At 44.5% G+C, this 22,073-nt stretch overlaps 1 protein-coding gene across 4 annotated transcripts in view; it reads left to right on the forward strand.

The window, feature by feature from the left end:
• The window catches only part of EFL1 (elongation factor like GTPase 1), a 770,553-nt gene that overhangs the window by 567,540 nt on the left and 180,940 nt on the right, over window positions 1–22,073 (forward strand). For all 4 annotated transcript variants that reach the window (XM_069222577.1, XM_069222575.1, XM_069222574.1 and 1 more), the window contains exon 17: window positions 1,940–2,087. In XM_069222577.1, the coding sequence (XP_069078678.1) occupies window positions 1,940–2,087 (148 nt within the window). The remainder of the gene's footprint in view (window positions 1–1,939; window positions 2,088–22,073) is intronic.

Raw genomic sequence — 22,073 nt, forward strand, 5'->3', positions numbered from 1 at the left:
ATGAGGGCAATGCTTCCTGCAGTCAAACACTGATAAAGTACTTCACAACTGGTAGATATACATAGCCGTAGTGCATGAGAATAGGAGTGAGTTATCGAAATAGTAAAATGTCGAGTCCCTTACTTCATCAAGGATTGTATTGCACACGGACTGCTGTACCTTCAATCCTCTGTAGTGAGGAACATTTGTAAGTTTCTCCTTTTCGCCACTATTTGGACTTTCATGCACGAGGCAAGGTCAGAATCACATCATACACTGTAGCGTAGGCATGATTCTGTCATCACATAAGGCTACGTGAAGTTACAGTGTCACGTGACAGGTGCACCATATCAGCTCATTTTATCATTTGGTAACAAGGAGTTCCTAAGTAACCAGATGGAGCACACTCTTCCTAACGGTTATTATCACCATGGAAAATCTGGATCATACTTAAAAGGGAAAAGTTAAAATTTCTGTTGTGTATTAAAATACAGCAGGAGGATATGCATTGTAATTTTTAAGTCACTAACTGATTAATTCAAGGTATTTGGAAATCAGAATTAGATAATAATGTGACACCCACATAGAAGAATATATTCTTGTACAAATGTGCTCATATACATGTTTGGTGTATATATCCTTTTTATGTAAGTGTTGTTACATAGTGAGTGGTATCTAGGGTTTTAGTTTGGTTTTGTGATATTCTTAGACTCATAGTGGTGTGCAAAATACTGATATTTAAAGCCTAGTAGAGTCTTATCCCATTTACTAATTATGTTTAATTTGTGTCCATTGGATGTCTTCATTCAGGTCATCTTTATCTGAGTGAAATTAATATATCCATCTTTGATACTTTGTGAATAATATTTCTCATTTGTTCTGATTCCTATGGTCATTTCTAGTTTTTTCTAGAAGAAAAATATTTCTTCTTCACAATGTCCTTTTTCTAGGAATTGGCCATTTGTGTAAGTGACATTGCATACTTTTTTGTGGAATTACAAGGAAAGGGAGCACACTGCCTACACTACAGCAACAAAGTCCAACCCCAGTGCATCATGGTAAATGTATTCAAATTCGTAGTCTGTTAAAAAAGTAATAAAGTCTTTCACCTCCGTAGGCGCTGCAAGAGCTGTATATCCCTGTACATGTGTTTCTGGGTTTAGCCCGTCATCAGCAGGGACCAGCATGGTATAGGGGCTTGCTTGAAATGCCGCCAAATGGCTTCTCGGGTATATGTACCACTTATGGCGCACAGGTGCCTCCCACAGCTAGTCAGCTGTGGCTCAAGGGAGCCGTCTTAAAGACAAAATTAACATTTTGTGGACCTGCTTTTAAATTGTTTAGTGCTCTCATGTTCACAAATTATTGTCCTGATCTTGCGGGTTGTCATCCTGATGTACTTCAGATTTCACAGTCATGTAAGTAAGTAAATTGCATGATCTGAATTGCAGTTGGTGAAATGTATTCGCTTCCATTCGTTTAGCAATCCTAAATCACTTGTGGTAGTCATTTTGGTTAGAGAACAGTGTATAACTGTGCATGCTTATCTACAAGAGCTGATGAGATATGTTTGAGTGAGAAGGCCATAATTGGGGGACATTGGTGCTAAAGGGGCTCATCTGATCTCGGTGTTGTACCACGGTAAATGCACAACTTTCACTGTAGGTGCAAAACAAACACTGACCTGGGCTATACAGTGCTATTTCTACTTGCTTCGGCAGCTTTTGACTGAGCAGAGCAGATTCAAACATGTGACCTCTCCCTTTCAGTGGCCTAGGAGCCTACTTCTTCAAAGTAACTCATTCGTCTGGGTATCAGTCCAGGTCATTGGATCCTCTATCTAGAATCTCTTTTGATTAGGTCCGACAATTAATGTTGTGGTCATTTTCATGTCTAAAGCAAATGCGCGATATTAGCCTTCATTAAAGGAGATTGGTGTATATGTGTTATGTCATTTTAGGTGAAATGCCTCAATTGGTGAAAGGAATGAAACTTCTAAATCAAGCTGATCCATGTGTAGAGGTATTAATCCAGGAGACAGGGGAGCATGTTCTTGTCACTGCAGGAGAAGTTCATTTGCAACGCTGTTTGGATGACTTGCGAGAAAGGTGAGAAAATGACTTTTAAGGTTATGCAGTTTTATCAATTTTGTCTCTGTTAGTAGAACATAAAACTGATTCATATTTTGATTACAGCAAATTCACCGCTGTCAGAAAAGCTCACACTGCCGCGGAATCACATCTAAAGGATGTTAATGGCTATATAATGATCTGATGTTGGCCCTTGCTGCTGACTTTTGCAACCTGTGCAATGTGCTTTAGTATAATTTATCCACCTCCGTTTCTTTTGTTTGTCATATAATCAGTCTCACCTAGGATTATAGGTTCTGGCATATCATACTGTGAATGTACATTTACAACCCGTGACATGAAACTGGCAATGTGGCATGTGTCACACCTGCATTCAGACCGGTTCACCATGTTTTCAGACTAATTAAAACACATTTGCAGGCCATATTTTGGGATCTTTTCCTGCTTCTGCTAGTAACCCACTACAAACACACAGCTATTCAAATTCACACACCTCCTTGTAAAATGGTGTCTCATTTTATAAATGTGATGTAAAGAAAAGTAACTCAAAGGTATACATTGTGTTCTTGTGTTTCCGCGTACGGTCTGCAAATGTGATGTAGGATACAATGACCTCATTACGAGTCAGGCGGCGCAAAATTACCACATTCTGATGGATACTTCTAAGTACAGACTCCTCATTTTTAGAATATTCCCAAGATGCCAACCTGGATCAGGAAGTTTTCACAGGTATGCTATTGTGTTTTGCTGGGGGTGTTGTGCTGCTCCACACTGGCTTTGTTCTCTCCCTCGAAGTGACAGAGCAGAGCCACATATAAGCACCATCCCTGCAAGCCAATGTCAGTGCCTTTCTTTTTGTGCATTCTTATGCAGATCTGGAGCTCTACTCCTTTTTTTCAGTTGACAGAGTCCTTCTAATATTCTTTTGCAGTGTGCAAGGGAACAATGTCCCCTCTTGGTTCTAACTGTGCTGTGATTGTGACTTTCCGACCCAGATGTCAGTGGAAAATTCATATGTGGTATGCACCAACTTCCATTCCAGCTTTAATATCTGCACAGGTGCTTCTCCAGTGATGCTAGTTTCAATGTGGCCAACGGTCAACTACCTGCAGACTCCTGTACCCGACCCCAAGTTGAATCCACTTCTAGCCCGAATAAGGTTGCATCTTGACTCCACTCCAGCGCTCCTGGTCCCTGAACACCGTGATTCAGACAAAACACTCACTCTTACCTGAGGCTTTCTTCAGAAGCTTCATTATCTTTTTCGTTCTGCTTCTGATTAACCTGATGATGATGATGATGACAATTTAGTTACACACTATGATGATTAAATTTAATGTACTTACAGGAGGCCAGTGGATTGAATACCTACCCTCACATGGGGTTGGTTTCTCCCCTTGAACTCCCAACAGAGAAGAGAAAATCATTTGCTATCATGATTAGATGTGTGTCTGAGGTCCTGGACCAAGAGCTGCCTTCAGTTGAAGTCAAGACAAATGTCATTACTGACCCTGGGCCAGCCTCATCTGAGCCTGTTACCTATATTTAATGAAGCTGTGACTGACACCCTTTTTGACACTTAAGCGAACCATTACTCTTGCGCATTGGTGAGCGTGCAGGTGGCCAGGCACCTTAGACCAGCTCCGGGTGAAACTGGACTTTCCTATGCAGCACCCAACTCCTGAGAATTTGATGTTTAAAACTTCCACCAGAAAACTCAAACCTAAATCATTACCCACAACCCCTCCATACAGGTAGTCAAAAAGGACTGAGGCGTTTGAAAAATGAATGTTCTTCCCCATCTTCGTGTTGAGGTTGGTCAGTGTGGTCTCTCTCTTAGGCGATCATACGCATGTCTCTTTAGACATGGCCAGTGAGATGTTGCCAGAGGTCTTGGATGTGTCTCAGACCTGTTTGGTTCAAACTAATCTGGACAGCAAGAATGCAGGAAAACATGGCATCAGTGCTGTCCTAGACACTACTGACTGCTTGGGCATGCAGTGGGCACTATGCGGTGCTCACCACCACACAAGGAAGTGATTCACTCGCTTTCCTGAGGCTGTACAAACATTGCTGATGGAAATGCCTTCCGATGGGTCCTGCCTCCCTGGCAATAAGGCTGCTTTGTGCATAGACTGCTTTAAAGGAAGCAGAGCCACAGCACTCTCCTTTGGCCTTGACACCCATGCCCGACAGTTTCCTCAGCATTTCCATCACTTTCAAGGCTACTCCAGAGAGCTGGCTTCTAGTTACTTCCAGATCCTCCACTGCAGCACTCACACTAGTCGTTTAGGGGATGGCGATCAAGCAAGGATTGTGCCACCAGGTACACTGTTCCACTCAGTCCTCTGCCCTTCTGGCATCAGACTTTAAGCCACTTTAGTGTGCCCTTAGCAGCACATAGCCACTTTCTGGGATGCAGTATCAGGCATTTTTTTCCAGTCACAGGACATCACATCAGACTGAGGTTCTGCCAGATTATCCCCCAAAGGTATGCCCTACTGTTCCTTTCTGACTCACCTCAACTTCCTCCCACATCAATGCAGTTTTCAGAGAAGCATCTTTCCATCTTACTTCAAGAGGGGCAGGCTCTACTGGCAAAAGGAGCCATTGAGCGGTTGCTACCTCTGTAGTGGAGACAGAGTGTTTCTCCTGCTATTTCCTCATGCGGAAGAAGGACAGAGACTTTTGTCCTATTTTAGATTTTTACTCTCTGAAAGCCTTCCTATAGAAGGACAACTTCAAAAATGTCATTGTGGCCCATGTTCTAGCTGCCCTGGATCAGGATGACTCGCTGGTTGCTTTGGATCTGCAGGATGCATATTTAGATGTGCCCCTCCTTCATTCCCACAGATTTTCCCTGCAGTTCAAGGTCATCAAGGACCATTGCTTCTTTTCAGCATGGTCATCGTCCCTCAGGTGTTCACGAAAGCGATGGCAGTGGTCACTGCACAATTCAAGGTTGGGGGATGCCATTTTTCCAATGCAGCCCGATGACTGGGTGTTGAAAGCAGGCTTACCACAGTCAGTCATAGACCACCTCCAGATGACAGCAAATGTTCTGATGTCTTTGGGGTCAACAAGCAAATTCATACATGACTCATTTTGTCGTAGTTTGAACTATTGCTCTAGGCAAGACTGCTGGTTAAAGGGTGACAGTACTTTTGCTTGTAAGTGACTACGTCTTTCCTACAACAAGTCGCAACTGTTGTCCCAACCTCACCGTCTCACTAGCAGCACTTCACCAGAAACACAATTGTAAGAGGTGATTTGTGGCAACCTTTACGCATGGACTCGAGAGTAAGACATCTCAGGGAATGTTGTGGTTAAACAGAGATTACCCCTTTCTCACAGATGTATCATGTCTCATACAAACGTAGGCAATGACAAAGATGCAGTAAAGTTTCAATCGTTTTTATTCAACATAGCTGCAATTTGCGATAAGTTGTATGGGCTGCAATGATTAGGATAATGAATAATGCAAGTAACAGAATTGTGAAGCCGAGAGTCAATATTACAAAGACCCCCACCATCTTGCAATGCATAGAAAAGACATACGAGATGTAATATGCCCTAATACCCTAATGTGAAAGGCCTAACCTCCTATCTAAAGGAGAGCTGGGTTTGTTAAACCTAATCTGCCAATGCCATATCCATGAGAGGATCCCCCAACCCTCGTTACCTCGGAATGAGGTCTCTATCTCAGACTCCATAGGGACACGAAGACTGGGTCAGCGTTAAGATGACTGCAGCATCAATATCAGCGATGGTGGCGATGCCCTCTGGTCGGAATCCCTCTGATTATCTGTCTAAAGTGCAATATATTTATGCAGATCTTCAAGGACCCCTGACGTAGGTATGTTCCCAAACAATAGATAACAGACATGATTGGGACGGCAATTAATATAAACAATCCTTCGAAAGTATAGAGAGGGAAAATCCTTAAGTGTGAACACCTACTGTTTGGTTGTCTTTGGTGCTTGTTCTTGATGCCTTAGCACTGTGACACTGATAATGTAACTCATAACAAGTGGCCTAACTCTAAACAAGGCAGCCATTTTAGAAGAAATAAATAATTAAATGTGCTAAGACAGAGCAAGCTAAGTAGTTTAAAAGTCACTAGGTGACGGGGGCACGAGTCTGCAAGCCAAATGCTAAGCTAACTCCTGTTATCCCATTAAAATGAAGTAGGATTCACTACAATTTGCAGCTACTGCCTTTTATAGGAACTGTTCCAGACATATGGCAGGTCAGGGCCTTTCTTTCCTCGCAATCAGTCGAGGACATTTGGGCTTTGATCCTGACGTATCAGCCTCTGTTTTGGATCTCGATTAGAGAAGCTCTGAGACTTCTTGGCCTGTTGGCTTCATGCATTGTGTGCTTGGTGGCGTGTGTGGGCTCTGCAGTGGGATCCAATGTCCTAGTGGGTCTACCACAAAGGAAACCTGTCAAATGTTATCAAGGTTTGGAGGAAACTGCACAAGATCTGCAGTGGTGCCTGCTGGGCCATAACCTGACCAGCAGACGCCTCTCCCTTACTCACCTAGACCTTACAGTGGTGATAGAGGCATCCCTGCTGGGTTGAGGTGTCTATGGAATCTCATCTCCGGCAAAAATCCACCTCTCCGGAAGTCTTTTGAAGCTACAGGCCAAGTAACACTGCAAGAAGCAGGGAGTAGTGGGTTTCTGGGTTCTGTGCCAAAAGGTGCGGAGCCACTGGAGTTGACTGGAGTATTTCCCTGATCGTAAAAACTCCTGGCGGATGTTTGAGGGCCAGGGTGAAAATGCTCAGCCGCCGATTCCTTACGGATCAGGAATGGCAGTGGCTTCCCGAATTGGCTCAGGACATCCTCTAACAATGGGGAGAGCCCTGGCTGGATCTTTTTTGCCACAGTCGAGAACACATTGTGTCAAGACTTTTGCGCTGTAAAGTTCCCTAGAACACTGTGTCCAGGACTTGTATTCAAGCTACAGTGGAGTGCGTGATTTCTGTCCGGCCTCAAGTTATGAAGATCGAGGAAAAACAATGTCCAAGTCATCCGAGTGGCTCCAGATGGGCCAGGAGAGTGTGGTGCTTGGAACGTCTGGTGATGAACATTTGTACTCTGATCAGTCTGCCGTTCTGGGAGAATCTTCTGTGGCAGGGCAGGGTTTTGCACCCAAGCTTCTGCAATATGCACCTTCATGCATGGAGGCTGAGCAGAGGCAGTTGACTGCGTAAGATCTGCCATCTGAGGTTGTGGATGTCATCCTTTGGTTCAGGCATTCTTCTACAAAGTTAATCTGCTATGGGCTCTGAGGCACATTTATGGTCATGTGTGGTGTATCCAAAGCAGACCCCTTACAAGCCAAACTGTTGGATGTATTACTATTTGCTTTGTCCTTGCCCCACAACTTCTTGCTGTGACACTCTTATTACTTGTCAACCCTTTTAGCCTTTTTGCAATGTCCTTGTTTAAATAAAGGTGTAGCCGTCCTATTCCTTGAGGTTTCCTTTAAAAAAAAAAATAACATTATTCCTGGGGCTTGTGGGCTTTCTGCCACTGGTTTTGGAAGGGAGGCGGGGAGGAATTATGGTAAACCTAAAGCCATTCCCTAGGGGGGCTGAAAAGATGTGTTTACATATTTAGGCATGGGCAGGTCTAATGTTCCCACACCTTTTCTGATAAAAAAAACAAATAAATAAAATCGTTGGTGTCTAGTAGGCTTTCTTTCCCGGGGTAGCACAAATAGAAATAACCACTTCACTCTGCCCCTGGTATGTGGTAAAAAAAAAAACGTGGTGCTATTTAGAGAGTGGGGATGTGGTTTAGTGCCTGGGTAGAGCGCCCTACCCTACCCTTCTAAAAAAAGAAAAAGTAGCAAACCTGATATTAGTAGGTTTTCTGTCACCCTTCATTGCAATTTAGGGCCCTATTCACTGCTCAGGGGGTCTGAAAGGAGGAGGGGCTGCTTCAGTCCCCCAAACTTTTCATTCGCTCCCACAAACATCTTCCCTCCTGTCTACTGGGTGAATCCCTCCTTAGGGATTGCCCTCCAACTCATTGTTGCCTTTCCAGCAGCACTTCTTCCATTTGGATCGGTGCTCTGGGGACATACCACAGCCTTTAGGCTAAACGTGCGACTAGTTGCACTTTCAATAAGTGTGACGTCAGTGTGCTGCACGTCATACTGGTTTAAAACAAGTAATCTTGGGATGCAAGTGAAGCTCTTCCTTTGTGTCCAGACATTATTTTTCCGAAAAGAAAATTATTTTGGAGGTCGCACTAGGAAGGATTTCTTTAACAATTTGGTGGACGAACATACCTTCTATGGCACTGCCAAAGTACTGCACTGGACGTGAACAGGTCATTTCCCACATTTAAACAGTTAGTAATAACTAAGTCAGGCCATCTGGGTTTGCGTCATTTTTTATAATAAAAAAGTTAACTGATGGCCTCCGACGTAACTTCTTCCAATGATCGAATCAGGCCTATTATAAGTGGCTTGTCATTATAACCAATTCATGCATACTGCGTTCTGCATAAGCATTCCAGCAGCACACATATCGATATTCAGTCATAAAATTACGATTGTACAAAATTAAAGTTGGCAAAATAATATAAATCCCTTCCTTAAAAAGCATAATATCAATCTCAAAGTGTAAATCTTCTACCCTAAGGAATCTGTCAAAGGTGATAACCAATATCCTTGTCTACTATGTTAATCTGTGATATTCCTTGTAACAAAATTCCTTTCTACCAGCTTTAGCACAGTGTAATGACAAAACACCCTTAAACGACAATTTTTTTTATTTTTTTTGCATATGCCTTTCACAGTAAATATGTCAGCCCTACTGCATAAGCTTTCCCACAAGAGAACAAAACACCTTACTCATCAGAACTATACGTCTGCCCAATCAAAATCTGTAGACAAAAGATCTAAACTTTAGACAGACCCACAGTGCCTCTGCTCATTCTCTCTTAATTACATAGATCATCTGTCAAAAAAGTACAGTTTTGCAAAGAGTTTGGGCTTTGGTGTAAATTTCTGGGGGTCGGGGGTCCATGAATGTTGGCCCTTTGAATGGACGTGTGTGGCATGGGCCTAGGCAAAGGAAGAACATGAAAGCTGATATATTTGCTTGACATGCGATTGAGGCCATCAGAAATGTGTTGTGGGCTGTGGCTATTCAGATGTCAGTACCCGCGGCACAGAGGATGCAGCTCAATAGACAGTTTCTTGTGACTGATGGCTTTACGGTTAAAGGACTGTATTGTTTTAGAAACGCAGAAAGGGGACGTGTGTGCTTTTTTTTAAAATGAAGAGGCAACTCACTGTAAGATGTTCTGTCCTGAACTTTGTTTTTTCCTCCCTTTTGGATGTCTAGAATATGAATATCTTGTGTCTGTTTTCTAAACTCGCTGTGATAGTATTTCTTTTTTGTCTTTTGGATGTCTAGAATATGAATAATGTCTTACTGTCTGTTTTCTAAACTTGGTCTGATATTATTAAACCTTAATAAATAACAATCACTTACATCGCACAGCTCTTCGTTTGCTACATGACATGCAACATGTCAAATTAAAGACAGTTCGCCGGAATATTATATCTTGCCTTTAGGTTACAAACCCGAGGTAAACCACAAAGCAATAACTGCGAAGACACTTTGCCCTTCTATAGCAGTGATGTAAGTAACCAGAGAAGAAAATTAGTGTTGCAGGTACATGATTTGTGCTTCCTTCACAGTAGATTACACGAAGGTCTCAAAGCATTACCTCGACCTTTTCTGGACTTGTTCTCGCTCATATTGAAACCTGTCTGTCTTGACATATTTGATCTGAGATAAATGGCTGAGGCTTCAGCTGTTGATTTCTTGTATTCAAGATTTGCTAAACGTTGTGTTCACTCTTTTGGAAAGCATATATTTGACTTTTGGTGTAAGCAAATGAATAACAGCTAAAGCCCGCTATAGGTGCTGCTTACCAGTAACCCATATAATAACCCATTTGAGCATATCAGATGTCTCTCGCATGCATTTAATAAATAATTACATCAACGTGCTGTTGAAGTTTGATGAATTCAAAGAAGTAGTTGGTACCTTGTGCAGCTCAGGTAAATGGTGCATCATATGTTAATTAATCAAAGGAGAGAGGCCACACTATCAGTGATTCTTCTGTCTTTCTTGCGTCCACTGTCGAGCAGCCCTCCTTGCTTTTTATAGGACTTACCCACTAGAGGAAAAACCAAGAGAGATGGTGACAACTTAGTGCCTCATGATTACTCTCTCATTAGTAAATAGATGCTCTCCCTCGGGCCACTTACTCAGACCTGCCTACTTACAAAAACCTTTTATCGTGTGAGAAGGAGTTGTGTTGGGACACTGGGTCTCCCATATTCTGAGTATTGGAATGGGAGGAAGTTAGTTCACCCCGTCACGGCGTGACCTAGTGGCATGGGTCATGATGTGATAGGGAAGAAAATTAAAGGAGCGAGGCCCGCGCCTCCTGGTTAAGACCCACAGCAATAGTCCAGAGTCGGCTCCTTTCTATCAGCGTGTTCTTCACCCCCACACGCTAGCAGGAACGCAACAAATTGGCAATGAGAGTGGGATGTGTTCCAGTTCCCCATCCGTCCTCCCTGCTCTCGGCCAGCTACTCACCTGCCGTGTCCTGAGGCTGCAGAGTCCAGCAGTGCTGTCTCGGTTGCTGGCGTTTCCACCGCTGCAGTGCAATGTAGTCAGGCAACTGCTCGAGCCGTGTGGCGGGCTGCTAGTCTTAGTGCTGATGTCGGGCAGCTGCTCGTGCCTGTGTAGCGGGCTGCCTAACTGTACCTCACATTGAAGTCTCTGCTGGCTGCCTCTGCTGCGTGGAGAAGGCAAACGGGGCCATTTTCCCCCCTCTGGTCTGCAAATAATGTGTCCTGAGCATGCTGATTTGTGGTTGGCACACCTGGCCCAGTGGATTTGGGCACATTAACCTGTCAGTGGAATAACCTCTACAGTCTGCTACCTGCATCCTCTTCAAAAGGGATAAGTTTACCTGCACGACCTGCCCTCCACATCTCCTTCCCCTAATAGCCTGGAAGTGGGTGACCTCTGGCAGTTGTGTGCATGGAGCTGGCTGTACTGTCCTATGCTGGTGCTCTACGTCCAACAGGTAATTCTTGTCATGCCCTGCCTGGCGAAAGCATCCTCTTGCACCATACCCTTCCAGCATTTGATTGTCTAGCTAATTGGTGATGGCCTCCGTGCCAGCCCTTGAGCCTTTTGTGGTGGAAGCTCCCCCACCCCCCCCAAATCTGCACAGGCAGCGTGATGGAAAGACTGGGTTGAAAAGCTGGAAAACTATTTTGCAGCAGCAGCACCAGAGAATGAGCACCGCTACTCCATGTTATTACATCTAGGGGGTGCCACCATTCACAAACTAGCAAACTTGACAGCAGAGGAAGGGCTGCCATATACATATGCTACTCTGAAATGTTCCCTCACCGCACACTTTAAGCCACTTTCAAATCCCAACTATGAATTATTCCCGCTGCGCCAAGCTAAACAGGTTCGGGAGGAATCAGTGGACACTTTCTATGCGTGATACAAAGAACTTGCTAGCACCTGCACGCTACCCAACACTGACAATGAAATTTGTGTGCAGTTCATACAGGGCTGCACATCAGTCAAACTAAGGGAGAATGTTATACAAGTCCGGGGAATATCCATGGCCAACATACGTACTATAGGAAGGTCAAAATAATTTTTTTAAGTGTGTGCCACACACTTGGAATCAGCTCTCTAACGGCACGTAAAAACTGAATCCATTAATACGGTGATGGCCGCGGGAACCGAGAAAAAGAAGACCAACCCCAAGTCCACAACGAGTTTCAAAGTATGTTACACAAGCAGAGAATCCTACCCTCATTAGGGACCATGCTCTGCCCAAGACAAGAGATGCACCACCTGCAATAAATTGAATCATTTTGCCAAGGTATGTTGCTCCTCCACTCCGCCAAAGGCGAGAAAACCTAAATTAGTTAACATCATGCGGACCCCGGAAGGACTTGCTGACGAAGAAGATATGGACAATGATGACATAGAGGGGGCAGTTCATGTCATGCAGCCAGGATAGTTTTCCCGATGGCGCATTCCTAAGTGTGGGATTCGAATATTGAACCATAAAGTTCCGGCCCTGATTGATACGGGGGCTTCAATAGACATTCTTGCACAGTCTCTACTGAAAACTCTTCCCCGACAACCTGTCCTGCGACCCACCGCCACCAAAGTGTTTGCTTATGGCTCTTCAATCCCACTTCCACTGGCAGGGATTTTCACCATGGAGATTTCCCACGAATCTCACTCCACACGTGCCAAGGTATATGTCACCAAGAATGGCTCTGGAATGCTACAAATCTGTCATGCGGTAAAGTGACTCCACCTTGTCACGTTTGCTTTCAGTGTGCACTTGGGGGACGTAGGGGATCTGCAGACACAGTTGTTCCAAGATATTGGTTGTCTCAAAGACCATCTCATACACCGCCATATAGATGAATCCATTCAACCTGTTGCACTGAAACACTGCTGGGTGGCCTTCCATCTGCGCCCAAAGATGGAGGACGAGCTGAGAAACTACATTCTCCACGCAAGTTTACCTCAGGATGTACAAATGCCTCAGCTTCGGGGTGTCAAATGTGGCTGACGTCTTTCAAGTCACCATCAGGAGTGAGCTGACTGGTCTCAAAGGCATCATCAATGTCAGCAATTACATCCTAGTGTATGTTCCAACTATCAAACAACATCTCCACAGTTCGAGGGCAACGTTCAAGTGACTGCAGGATAGTGGACTTACCTTGCACCGGAAAAAATGTGCCTTTCTCCTAAAGGAAATTGCTTTTTTCGGCTATTGTTCTCTGAACATGGAGTCACGTCTGCTCCTGCAAAGGTTTTGGATATTCAGTCAGCACCTGCACCAAACAGCGTCACAGGCGCACGCAGTTTCTTGGGGATGGTCACGTACTATGCGGTTCAAAATCTGACCACCCTCAGGTCTCCTCTTCGAGAACTGACTAAAGCAAGTGCTGTTTGAGAATGCGGCCCCACCCAAGAGGAAGTGTTTCAAGCAACCAAATGGGCCATGTTTCCATACTTCGACCCTCACTGTGAATCTGCATTATCTGTGGACACCAGCCACACTGGTTTGGGAGCTATGCTCTCTCAAAAGCAGGACAATGATGAATGGGCTCCAGTGGCGTACACCTATCATGCTCTCACAGACACAGAGCAGCACTACTCTCATATTGAGAATTAAGGGGGGGTGTTGTCATTTCTACCTTTATCCATACAGCCAACTATTTATAGTTCACACCGACCACAAACCACTAATACATTTGTTCACAGGATCTTCATTCAAACCACCTCCTAGGATAGAGAAATGGATCCTTCAGTTACAGGAATACCGTTTCAAAGTGATCTTTCATTCTGGGACTCAAAACCCAGCTGATTATCTCTCGAGACTCGCCAGGCCAGACACTGAGGGGCAAGAACTAGATGCTGAGGATGTTTAGGAGTTTGTGCGATTGGTGGTGGAGCGATAGAGGCCTCAGACTATGGAATGTGGATGAGATCATAGCCGCCACCTATTCTGATGACTGCCTTCAGCTAGCAATATCAGCGGTGGTCTCAGGAAACTGGCACTCTCTCACTCACAATGCCGCCCATAGAAAAGATGATGCCTGCTCGATACTGTTGTCACTACACAATGTCCAGTATGAACTAACAGTCTCTCCTGGAAGGTGTCTATTAAGAGGTCCTCGATTGTAATTCCAGCATCACTACAAAAGCAGGTAGTTGACCTAGCTCACTCAGGACATCAAGGAGTGATAAAGCCGAAGTCTAGGCTCTGATGCAAGGTTTGGTTCTCTGTTCTGGATGACTGGATGGAACACACTGTGAGACAATGCTCCATGTGCCAAACCGCTGACACAGCAGATATGCCGGAACCTCTCATCACTGAACCCATTCCACCCATTCCTCCCATTCCATGGCACTGAGCAAATGCTAGCTTTGGGAGCCTGCCCGACAGCGACACATGTTGGTGAACATAGACGATTTCTCAAAAACTCAGAAGTTGAGATTCTAGACTCAATGACGGTGGGCCAGACTATACCCAGGGTGGAGAAAGTCATGGCAACTCATGGTCTGTTGAACAAACTCAGGACTGACAGTGGTCCTCCTTTTTCTAGTCAAGAATTTGCAGACTACCTTGCCTTCCGAGGCATCCTCCATAGGAAAATCCCTCCTTGCTGACCCCAAGCGAATGGTGAGGCAGAACGTTTCTTGAGGAACTTAAATAAAGTTCTGAGAATTGCATTAGCTAATGGTCAGAATATGAAGTGTTCACTATATGTTTTCCTTTGTGAGTACCATCTTACTCCTCATGCTACCATTGGAGTATCTCCGAGCACCGTGTGCATCAAGTCGGATACCATTCCGCACGTGTTGGAAACTTCTGAAATCAGAGAGTAGGCTGCAGGGGTGCTGCAGCAACGCCATGCACGAAATGATAGCGTGTCAAGGAGATGACGGGCCAAATAGCACCAGTTTCAAATTGGTGATCTGGTACGTGTCAAAAATCAACGTGCAGGAAGCAAATTTCTTTTACCCTTCAAGATTGAGGCCTGAAGAGTGAGTGCTGTGAAGGGAACTATAATCATTGCTGGAAAGCAACGAGAAGGAATTACGAAGAATATATTGTTCTTCAAATGGCATCGACTGCCTGAGCCTGAGTCGGGGAGCAATAGTGGTGTATCTCCCGTGATTGAGTTTGCAGTGCGCAAGGATAACACAAGAAGTCTCCGAAACAGTATTTGTTCCTCCCTTACATCACCACCATGGGGTCCCGATGCCCCTTACCAACAATTTGGAATTTTGGAAACGCCACAGAATCATAGGAGCAAGTCCCGGGACAGGGGGGACAAGGAGTGGGGAGATCAGACCTACGTCCTGACCCGCGACCTCCAAGAAGCTGATGGACGTTGTGATAATCTTAAAGATTGTTCCATAAACATGGGTTTTTGCAGTGCCCAAGTGGTGTTACTCCTAACTATACCAGTTATTCAAATGTTTGTGTCAATGACCATATTCTTTTTACTTGATGACTGACAATGTTTTACTCTTTATGCTGGCTAAACATGCTTCTGTTGAATTTGATTTTTATCTTGGTGTGTTTCACTTCTGTTCTCCACGTTGCTTTTTTGTTCTGTTTTGGGTGAAGGAGGAATGTTGTGTTGGGGCACTGGGACGTCCCAAGTTATGAGTAATGAAAGGAGGGGAAGTTAGTTCACCCTGTCATTGTGTGACCCAGTGGTATGGGCCATGACGTGACAGCGAGGAAAATTTAAGGACTCGAGGCCTGCACCTCTTGATTGATGCCCGTGGCAACATTCCGGTGACAGCTCCTTTCTATCGGCACATTCTTTACCACACGTTCGCTAGCAGTAATGCAACAGTGGCTTTGGAGGGGGCGTAGCCTCATGCCGAAAGCCACCTAAGAGGCAGTCTGCCAACTTCCCTATAATTCCACCCCCTTCCAATAAAAAAAAAAAAGCTTTTCTGAGGTTGCCACCTGTGTTTTCGCAACCCTTAATGGATATCAACTGTTCACAGCCTCCAAAAATGGGCTGGAAAATCAGTCTGTGTAATGGTTTTCAGCTCATCTTTCCTCCCACCTTGTGATATTTGCTTCTCACTGGGTGACCGTGATATCGTGTGACACAAAGCGTCCCTGTGAGAGATGGCCAATCTTCTAACTTCTTCAGATGTTAACGTCCGGTAGTGAACCTAGTTAGTTTGTCCTCTCCCTGTATGTCTATGCTTTTTATTGAAGACAACATCTTGTGCATCACATGACTGTCTTGTGGCTTTTGTGTCAGAGCCTTATTCCTGTATACATTTTACCTGTATCTCATATTTCCACTCCTCCTTATTATGGGGAATTATAGTGTTCCTGAAGACATCCATTTTAATTGAATTTTATGGAGCGACTCAATCGGTCATGGGTTTTATTTGAAATACTAATGTCACGTTTTTGTGTTACAATGAAAAGTCAGTGTTCTATCTATTTTCCTTATTACTTGACATTGATTTACGCAGTTCCCATTCTTTCCCTCGTCATATGAGTGGTTTTGATCAATCTTCCTCGTCTGTCAGGAGTGCTTGATTATTATTATGATTATTATTAGTCACAATGATTTGAGAATAACCTATGTGCTTGTTATCATCTCTCAACCCACGGTGATCATTGTAACAGAAGAAGATCCTAATTCTCAGAATTTACAGAATGTGGGAATAACATTCAGGGAACTCTAGCTGTTACTCTTTTTAAAATGTACAAACGAGTCCTCTTAACAGGACAAATAAGTAATCAGTTATTTATCTGACTAACTGTCATCTCTGTCATGTTATGCAAAACATATGTTGTCCCTGCCCCTGTGGACATGCATCATCTCTGGAGGGATGCCCATGAGATTTCATCATTCAGTCCTATCATGAGTATCCAATTGAGAGCCTGCTTCATTTTGACCAAGACCACATCCAGATCTTGATGTACCACAGTGTATACAATGGGTACTTGCAAACATGTTCCCAAGGCTCAAAAAGTTTGGTCTGTGGTGTGACCAAGGGCTAAATTGATGCTAGCAGAGTAGCAATAGGAGTGTTGGGGGTGGGGGACTGTAAGATGGGTGTAAGAGAAGCAAATCATGTGCACCTAGTGGCTGAATTGCTTAGAATGAAACCAGAAAAACTGGAAACAATCCCGGCTTCCCCACTTGACAAAATTGTGAGATTCTAGGTACTTGATTTATTTCACTTTCCATCCTTTTTCTTCATTATCACATATAAGAGGACCTTGAAATACATGTCTTCAGGATGTGCACTGTATGAAACCTTCTCCTGTGTATGATTTAATAAACTAAAATATTGTCTGTGTAATATCAACACTGGCCACCCAAAGAGTGCACCTAACAAGTGACTGGCCTCTTAGCTCACTATTGAGATTGTTGTCAGTGTGGGTGGAAGGAAGCATGAATGTTTCTTAAATTCACGTTTGCAAAATATCACTTTAAAAAAACACTTCTCATTAAACTGATATAATCTGACGCACTAATGAAACAGTTCTGCATCCTAATGTAATACACTTTTTGAATTTTGAGGAGCATATCATATTTTCATAGGTTTGTTGCAAGAGGTCTTTAAAAATTAAAGTGTTCCTAAAGTTAATTGGTGCAGGCAACCTTAGTCACGTAATTTCTTTAACATCAGTTAAGCTGAAAACAAATGCTTTCCGGTGAATTTGACATATTATTAATGTTAAGGCCAATTCGGATAAACAGCAGCCCAGTGCTTCGGTTAAATAGGGGGGCGCATCCAAAGTTCCTGAGGGCTGCTTGCGCCCACCGGGCCGTACTTTGAGTATCACTGGTCTATACAGAATCCATCTGAGTCAGACACGATTCCAATTCTGCACAACCATGCTCAGACTGTACCCCAGCTTCTTGGCTTGGACTCAGACCAGAGCCAGCCATAATAAGATGGTGGGAATGGTAAAGACGTAGCTTCACATTAACATGACAACTGATGCAAGGACTTACACTATGCCAATGGGTTGGACACCTTACCTCTGATACTGAGTTGTTTCCCCACACCTCAGCTCAGCTACAGAAGAAAGTATATTCTTCAGAATGGAGGTGAAAACGATGTGCTTTCAAATGTCCTGAGCGAACGTCTCTTACCCTTCAACAAATCTTTCACAGACAAACTTTTGAACACTTGGGCTAGGGCATGTTCTGGTCCCGCAGTTAACCGACATGTCACATGTCGTTATAGAATGACCCCTGGCATTGTGGATTTCCATCCACTCCTCCTAAAAGGTACTCAAAACATGTTGCTACCTTTGGCAAGCAAATGTTCTACTCTATCAACCTTGGATTGAGGTCAGTTAATTGAACTCTGCTCGTTAACAACACCCATGTCCTTCAGTACATGGTTGGTCAGATCCTATCAGTTGTCCCAGGAGACTTGCAAGCCCCATTAGCTCAGACCATTCAGGGTGGTCAGAATGCAGCCAGATTGGTCTTCCATTGGGGCGTAGATGCCACGGATTTCCTGGGAAGGGCTTTGAAGTGTGGTGCTCTACTTCCGCGCATGGATGAGGTTCACAGGTTTCTCTGAGGATGTCCATGTGTCCTTAATGGACTTGCCCTTTTGATGGTTCCTGCTTGTTTGTGAAGAAGCAGACTCATCATAGAGCTTTTTTAGGCCAAGCCACAGCACGATCTTTGGACGTTTCAGCTCCATCTAGACAATACCCCCAATAAGTGTGCCCTTTTTGAGGATAATGCATGGTCTCCACGGTCCACACAACATGCCTTCTAGCTCTTTAATGTTCAGTGTTGTGGGCCTAAAAGACTATGCCCTGGCTTTCAGGGCAGCATTCATCTCAATCCTCCACCCCTCTGGCTACCTCAAAACCCCTTTAGTGACTCCATTAGTGACTATCTGGTAGAAGGCATGATCAAACACTTTTTACAGGGATCGCAACACATTGCATCTGACAGATGGTCCTGCAGATTGTTCAACTGAGCTAAACCCTGCCATTCCTGTTCAACCCACTGCAAGTTCTGTCTTTCCTGGGTTCCAGGATCACATCTCCATCCTGCAGACCCACAGACTCTAACTATGGGTCAAGGTGGGCCATGAGCACTTAGTTTGGCTGTACTCCTTTTAGGCTTCACCAGTGCCCCTCAGGTGTTCAAAAAGGTGATTGTGGTGGTCGCTGCCCACCTCTCAAGGTCAATGGTACCAGTCTTCCCTACCTCAATAACTGTCCGTTTAAGATGGGCTCGCCACAGTCTGCACCAACAAGTCCAGGACATTTTGGCTATGACCCTGAGGTTTCAGCCTCTGTCCCAGTTTTCAGTGAGGAGGGGTCTGAGCATTCTTGACTTACTAGCCTTCTGCATTCTGTTTGCCAACCATGCCAGATGACACATGCATGCTTTGCAGCGGAACTGAATTGCCAGTGGGCTCACCACTAAGGGTGCCTGTCAGATTCTATCCAGGTGTCAGAGGAGAGTGCAAAAAATCTGCAGGGGTGGCTGCTCAGCTGCAATTTTATAGGGCAGGGACAGAGGTCTGCCGGTGGTTCAGAATTGACAGTTTCTGATCGATGCATCGCTATTGGGTTGAAAGTTCATCTAAGAGAGTGGAAATCAGGGCACTGTGGTCTTTTTAACAGAAACCTGCCTCCACATCAATTTGCTGGAATTGTGGGTAATTTGCTTGGCATGGAAGGCCTTCTAACCTCTATCAAGGGATGGCTGGTGCAGGTTCTCACGGGCACCACCACCATGTTGAACTGCAAAAAAGCAGGACAGGTGGAGTCGTCTGCCCAGAGGCCTCTGAAGCTGGCTGAATCATTAGGGAATTTCCCTTGCTGTACGTCATCTGGCAGGATCTTTATTGTCCAGGGCAGATGAACTTAGCTGGTGGGACCTAGCGGATCATGAATAGCAGTTACTCCTAGAGGTGGCACAGAGCATCTTCTAACAATTGGCAGAACCCTGACTTGATCTCTTCGCATCCATGGAGAATGTGGAATGTTAGGAATTCTGTTTGTGTGGGATGCATCTCCCAACTAAACTAAAAGTTTAGCTGGGAGATGCATCCCAACTAGAGTGGAGAACGGAACTCCTTTGTGCCTTCCCACCATTACCCATCCTGTGCTCAGTTTTGAATACGGTCAGGAATGATTGGGCCCAAGTCACCTTAGTGGCTCCAGATTTGACCATGAGTGTGGGATCCAGATTGCTGGGATTGAATAGCTGTCCTTCAATCAGACTACCATTTCAGGATAATCTTCTGTCGCAACATCAGGACACAGTCCTGCACCAGTTGTGATGCATTTCCTAAAAGGTTTTCTAAAAACAGACCTACGTAAGCCCAATGAAACTTAAATCTGCTTCTCATGTTCCTGATGTGTACACCTTTTGAACAGTTGTTCATTGCACCATCTCACCTTAAAGACAGTCTTTCTGATTGCAATAATATACACATGCTGAGTGAGTTAACTCTAGGACCTTTCGGTCCAGCATCTGTATCACCTTTTTTCTGGCCAAACTGGTGTTAAGGACAAGAGCTGCCTTACTACTGAAGGTAGTGATGATGCCTTTTCATGCGGGTCAAGCCATCAGCCTTCCGATCTTCTTGACTATGCCTTATCTTTTGACAGAGGAAGAGAGACTCCATCATTTGGCCTGCAAGAGGGCACTCAGGTCATCATTTTGACATTGGTGGTAAAAACGCCTACCGCTGCGGTGATGGCTGCCAAAATACCGCCACCATGGCTAAAATCCATCTACTATATTATGATCACTGCCTGACTTCTGCCACAATAAGGGCAGATATCTGGCAGTGTTCATGGTGGTCGACGGTGGTAAGCTGACGATGCTACCACCAGCACCGCCACGCCAGTAGAACACTGCCAGCCGTTTTATGACAAGTAATATGGCCTGGCGGCAGCAGTGCCCCTTCCCTTTCCCTGCCGGAAGACCTCCTTGTATACAGGGAGTGCAGAATTATTAGGCAAATTAGTATTTTGACCACATCATCCTCTTTATGCATGTCGTCTTACTCCAAGCTGTATAGGCTCGAAAGCCTACTACCAATTAAGCATATTAGGTGATGTGCATCTCTGTAATGAGAAGGGGTGTGGTCTAATGACATCAACACCCTATATCAGGTGTGCATAATTATTAGGCAACTTCCTTTCCTTTGGCAAAATGGGTCAAAAGAAGGACTTGACAGGCTCAGAAAAGTCAAAAATAGTGAGATATCTTGCAGAGGGATGCAGCACTCTTAAAATTGCAAAGCTTCTGAAGCGTGATCATCGAACAATCAAGCGTTTCTTTCAAAATAGTCAACAGGGTCGCAAGAAGCGTGTGGAAAAACCAGGGCGCAAAATTACTGCCCATGAACTGAGAAAAGTCAAGCGTGCAGCTGCCACGATGCCACTTGCCACCAGTTTGGCCATATTTCAGAGCTGCAACATCACTGGAGTGCCCAAAAGCACAAGGTGTGCAATACTCAGAGACATGGCCAAGGTAAGAAAGGCTGAAAGACGACCACCACTGAACAAGACACACAAGCTGAAACGTCAAGACTGGGCCAAGAAATATCTCAAGACTGATTTTTCTAAGGTTTTATGGACTGATGAAATGAGAGTGAGTCTTGATGGGCCAGATGGATGGGCCCGTGGCTGGATTGGTAAAGGGCAGAGAGCTCCAGTCCGACTCAGACGCCAGCAAGGTGGAGGTGGAGTACTGGTTTGGGCTGGTATCATCAAAGATGAGCTTGTGGGGCCTTTTCGGGTTGAGGATGGAGTCAAGCTCAACTCCCAGTCCTACTGCCAGTTCCTGGAAGACACCTTCTTCAAGCAGTGGTACAGGAAGAAGTCTGCATCCTTCAAGAAAAACATGATTTTCATGCAGGACAATGCTCCATCACACGCGTCCAAGTACTCCACAGCGTGGCTGGCAAGAAAGGGTATAAAAGAAGGAAATCTAATGACATGGCCTCCTTGTTCACCTGATCTGAACCCCATTGAGAACCTGTGGTCCATCATCAAATGTGAGATTTACAAGGAGGGAAAACAGTACACCTCACTGAACAGTGTCAGGGAGGCTGTAGTTGCTGCTGCACGCAATGTTGATGGTGAACAGATCAAAACACTGACAGAATCCATGGATGGCAGGCTTTTGAGTGTCCTTGCAAAGAAAGGTGGCTATATTGGTCACTGATTTGTTTTTGTTTTGTTTTTGAATGTCAGAAATGTATATTTGTGAATGTCGAGATGTTATATTGGTTTCACTGGTAATAATAAATAATTTAAATGGGTATATATTTGTTTTTTGTTAAGTTGCCTAATAATTATGCACAGTAATAGTCACCTGCACACACAGATATCCTCCTAACATAGC

This window comes from Pleurodeles waltl, chromosome 3_1 (genome assembly GCF_031143425.1).
Source record: "Pleurodeles waltl isolate 20211129_DDA chromosome 3_1, aPleWal1.hap1.20221129, whole genome shotgun sequence".
Classification (NCBI taxonomy): Eukaryota; Metazoa; Chordata; class Amphibia; order Caudata; family Salamandridae; genus Pleurodeles; species Pleurodeles waltl.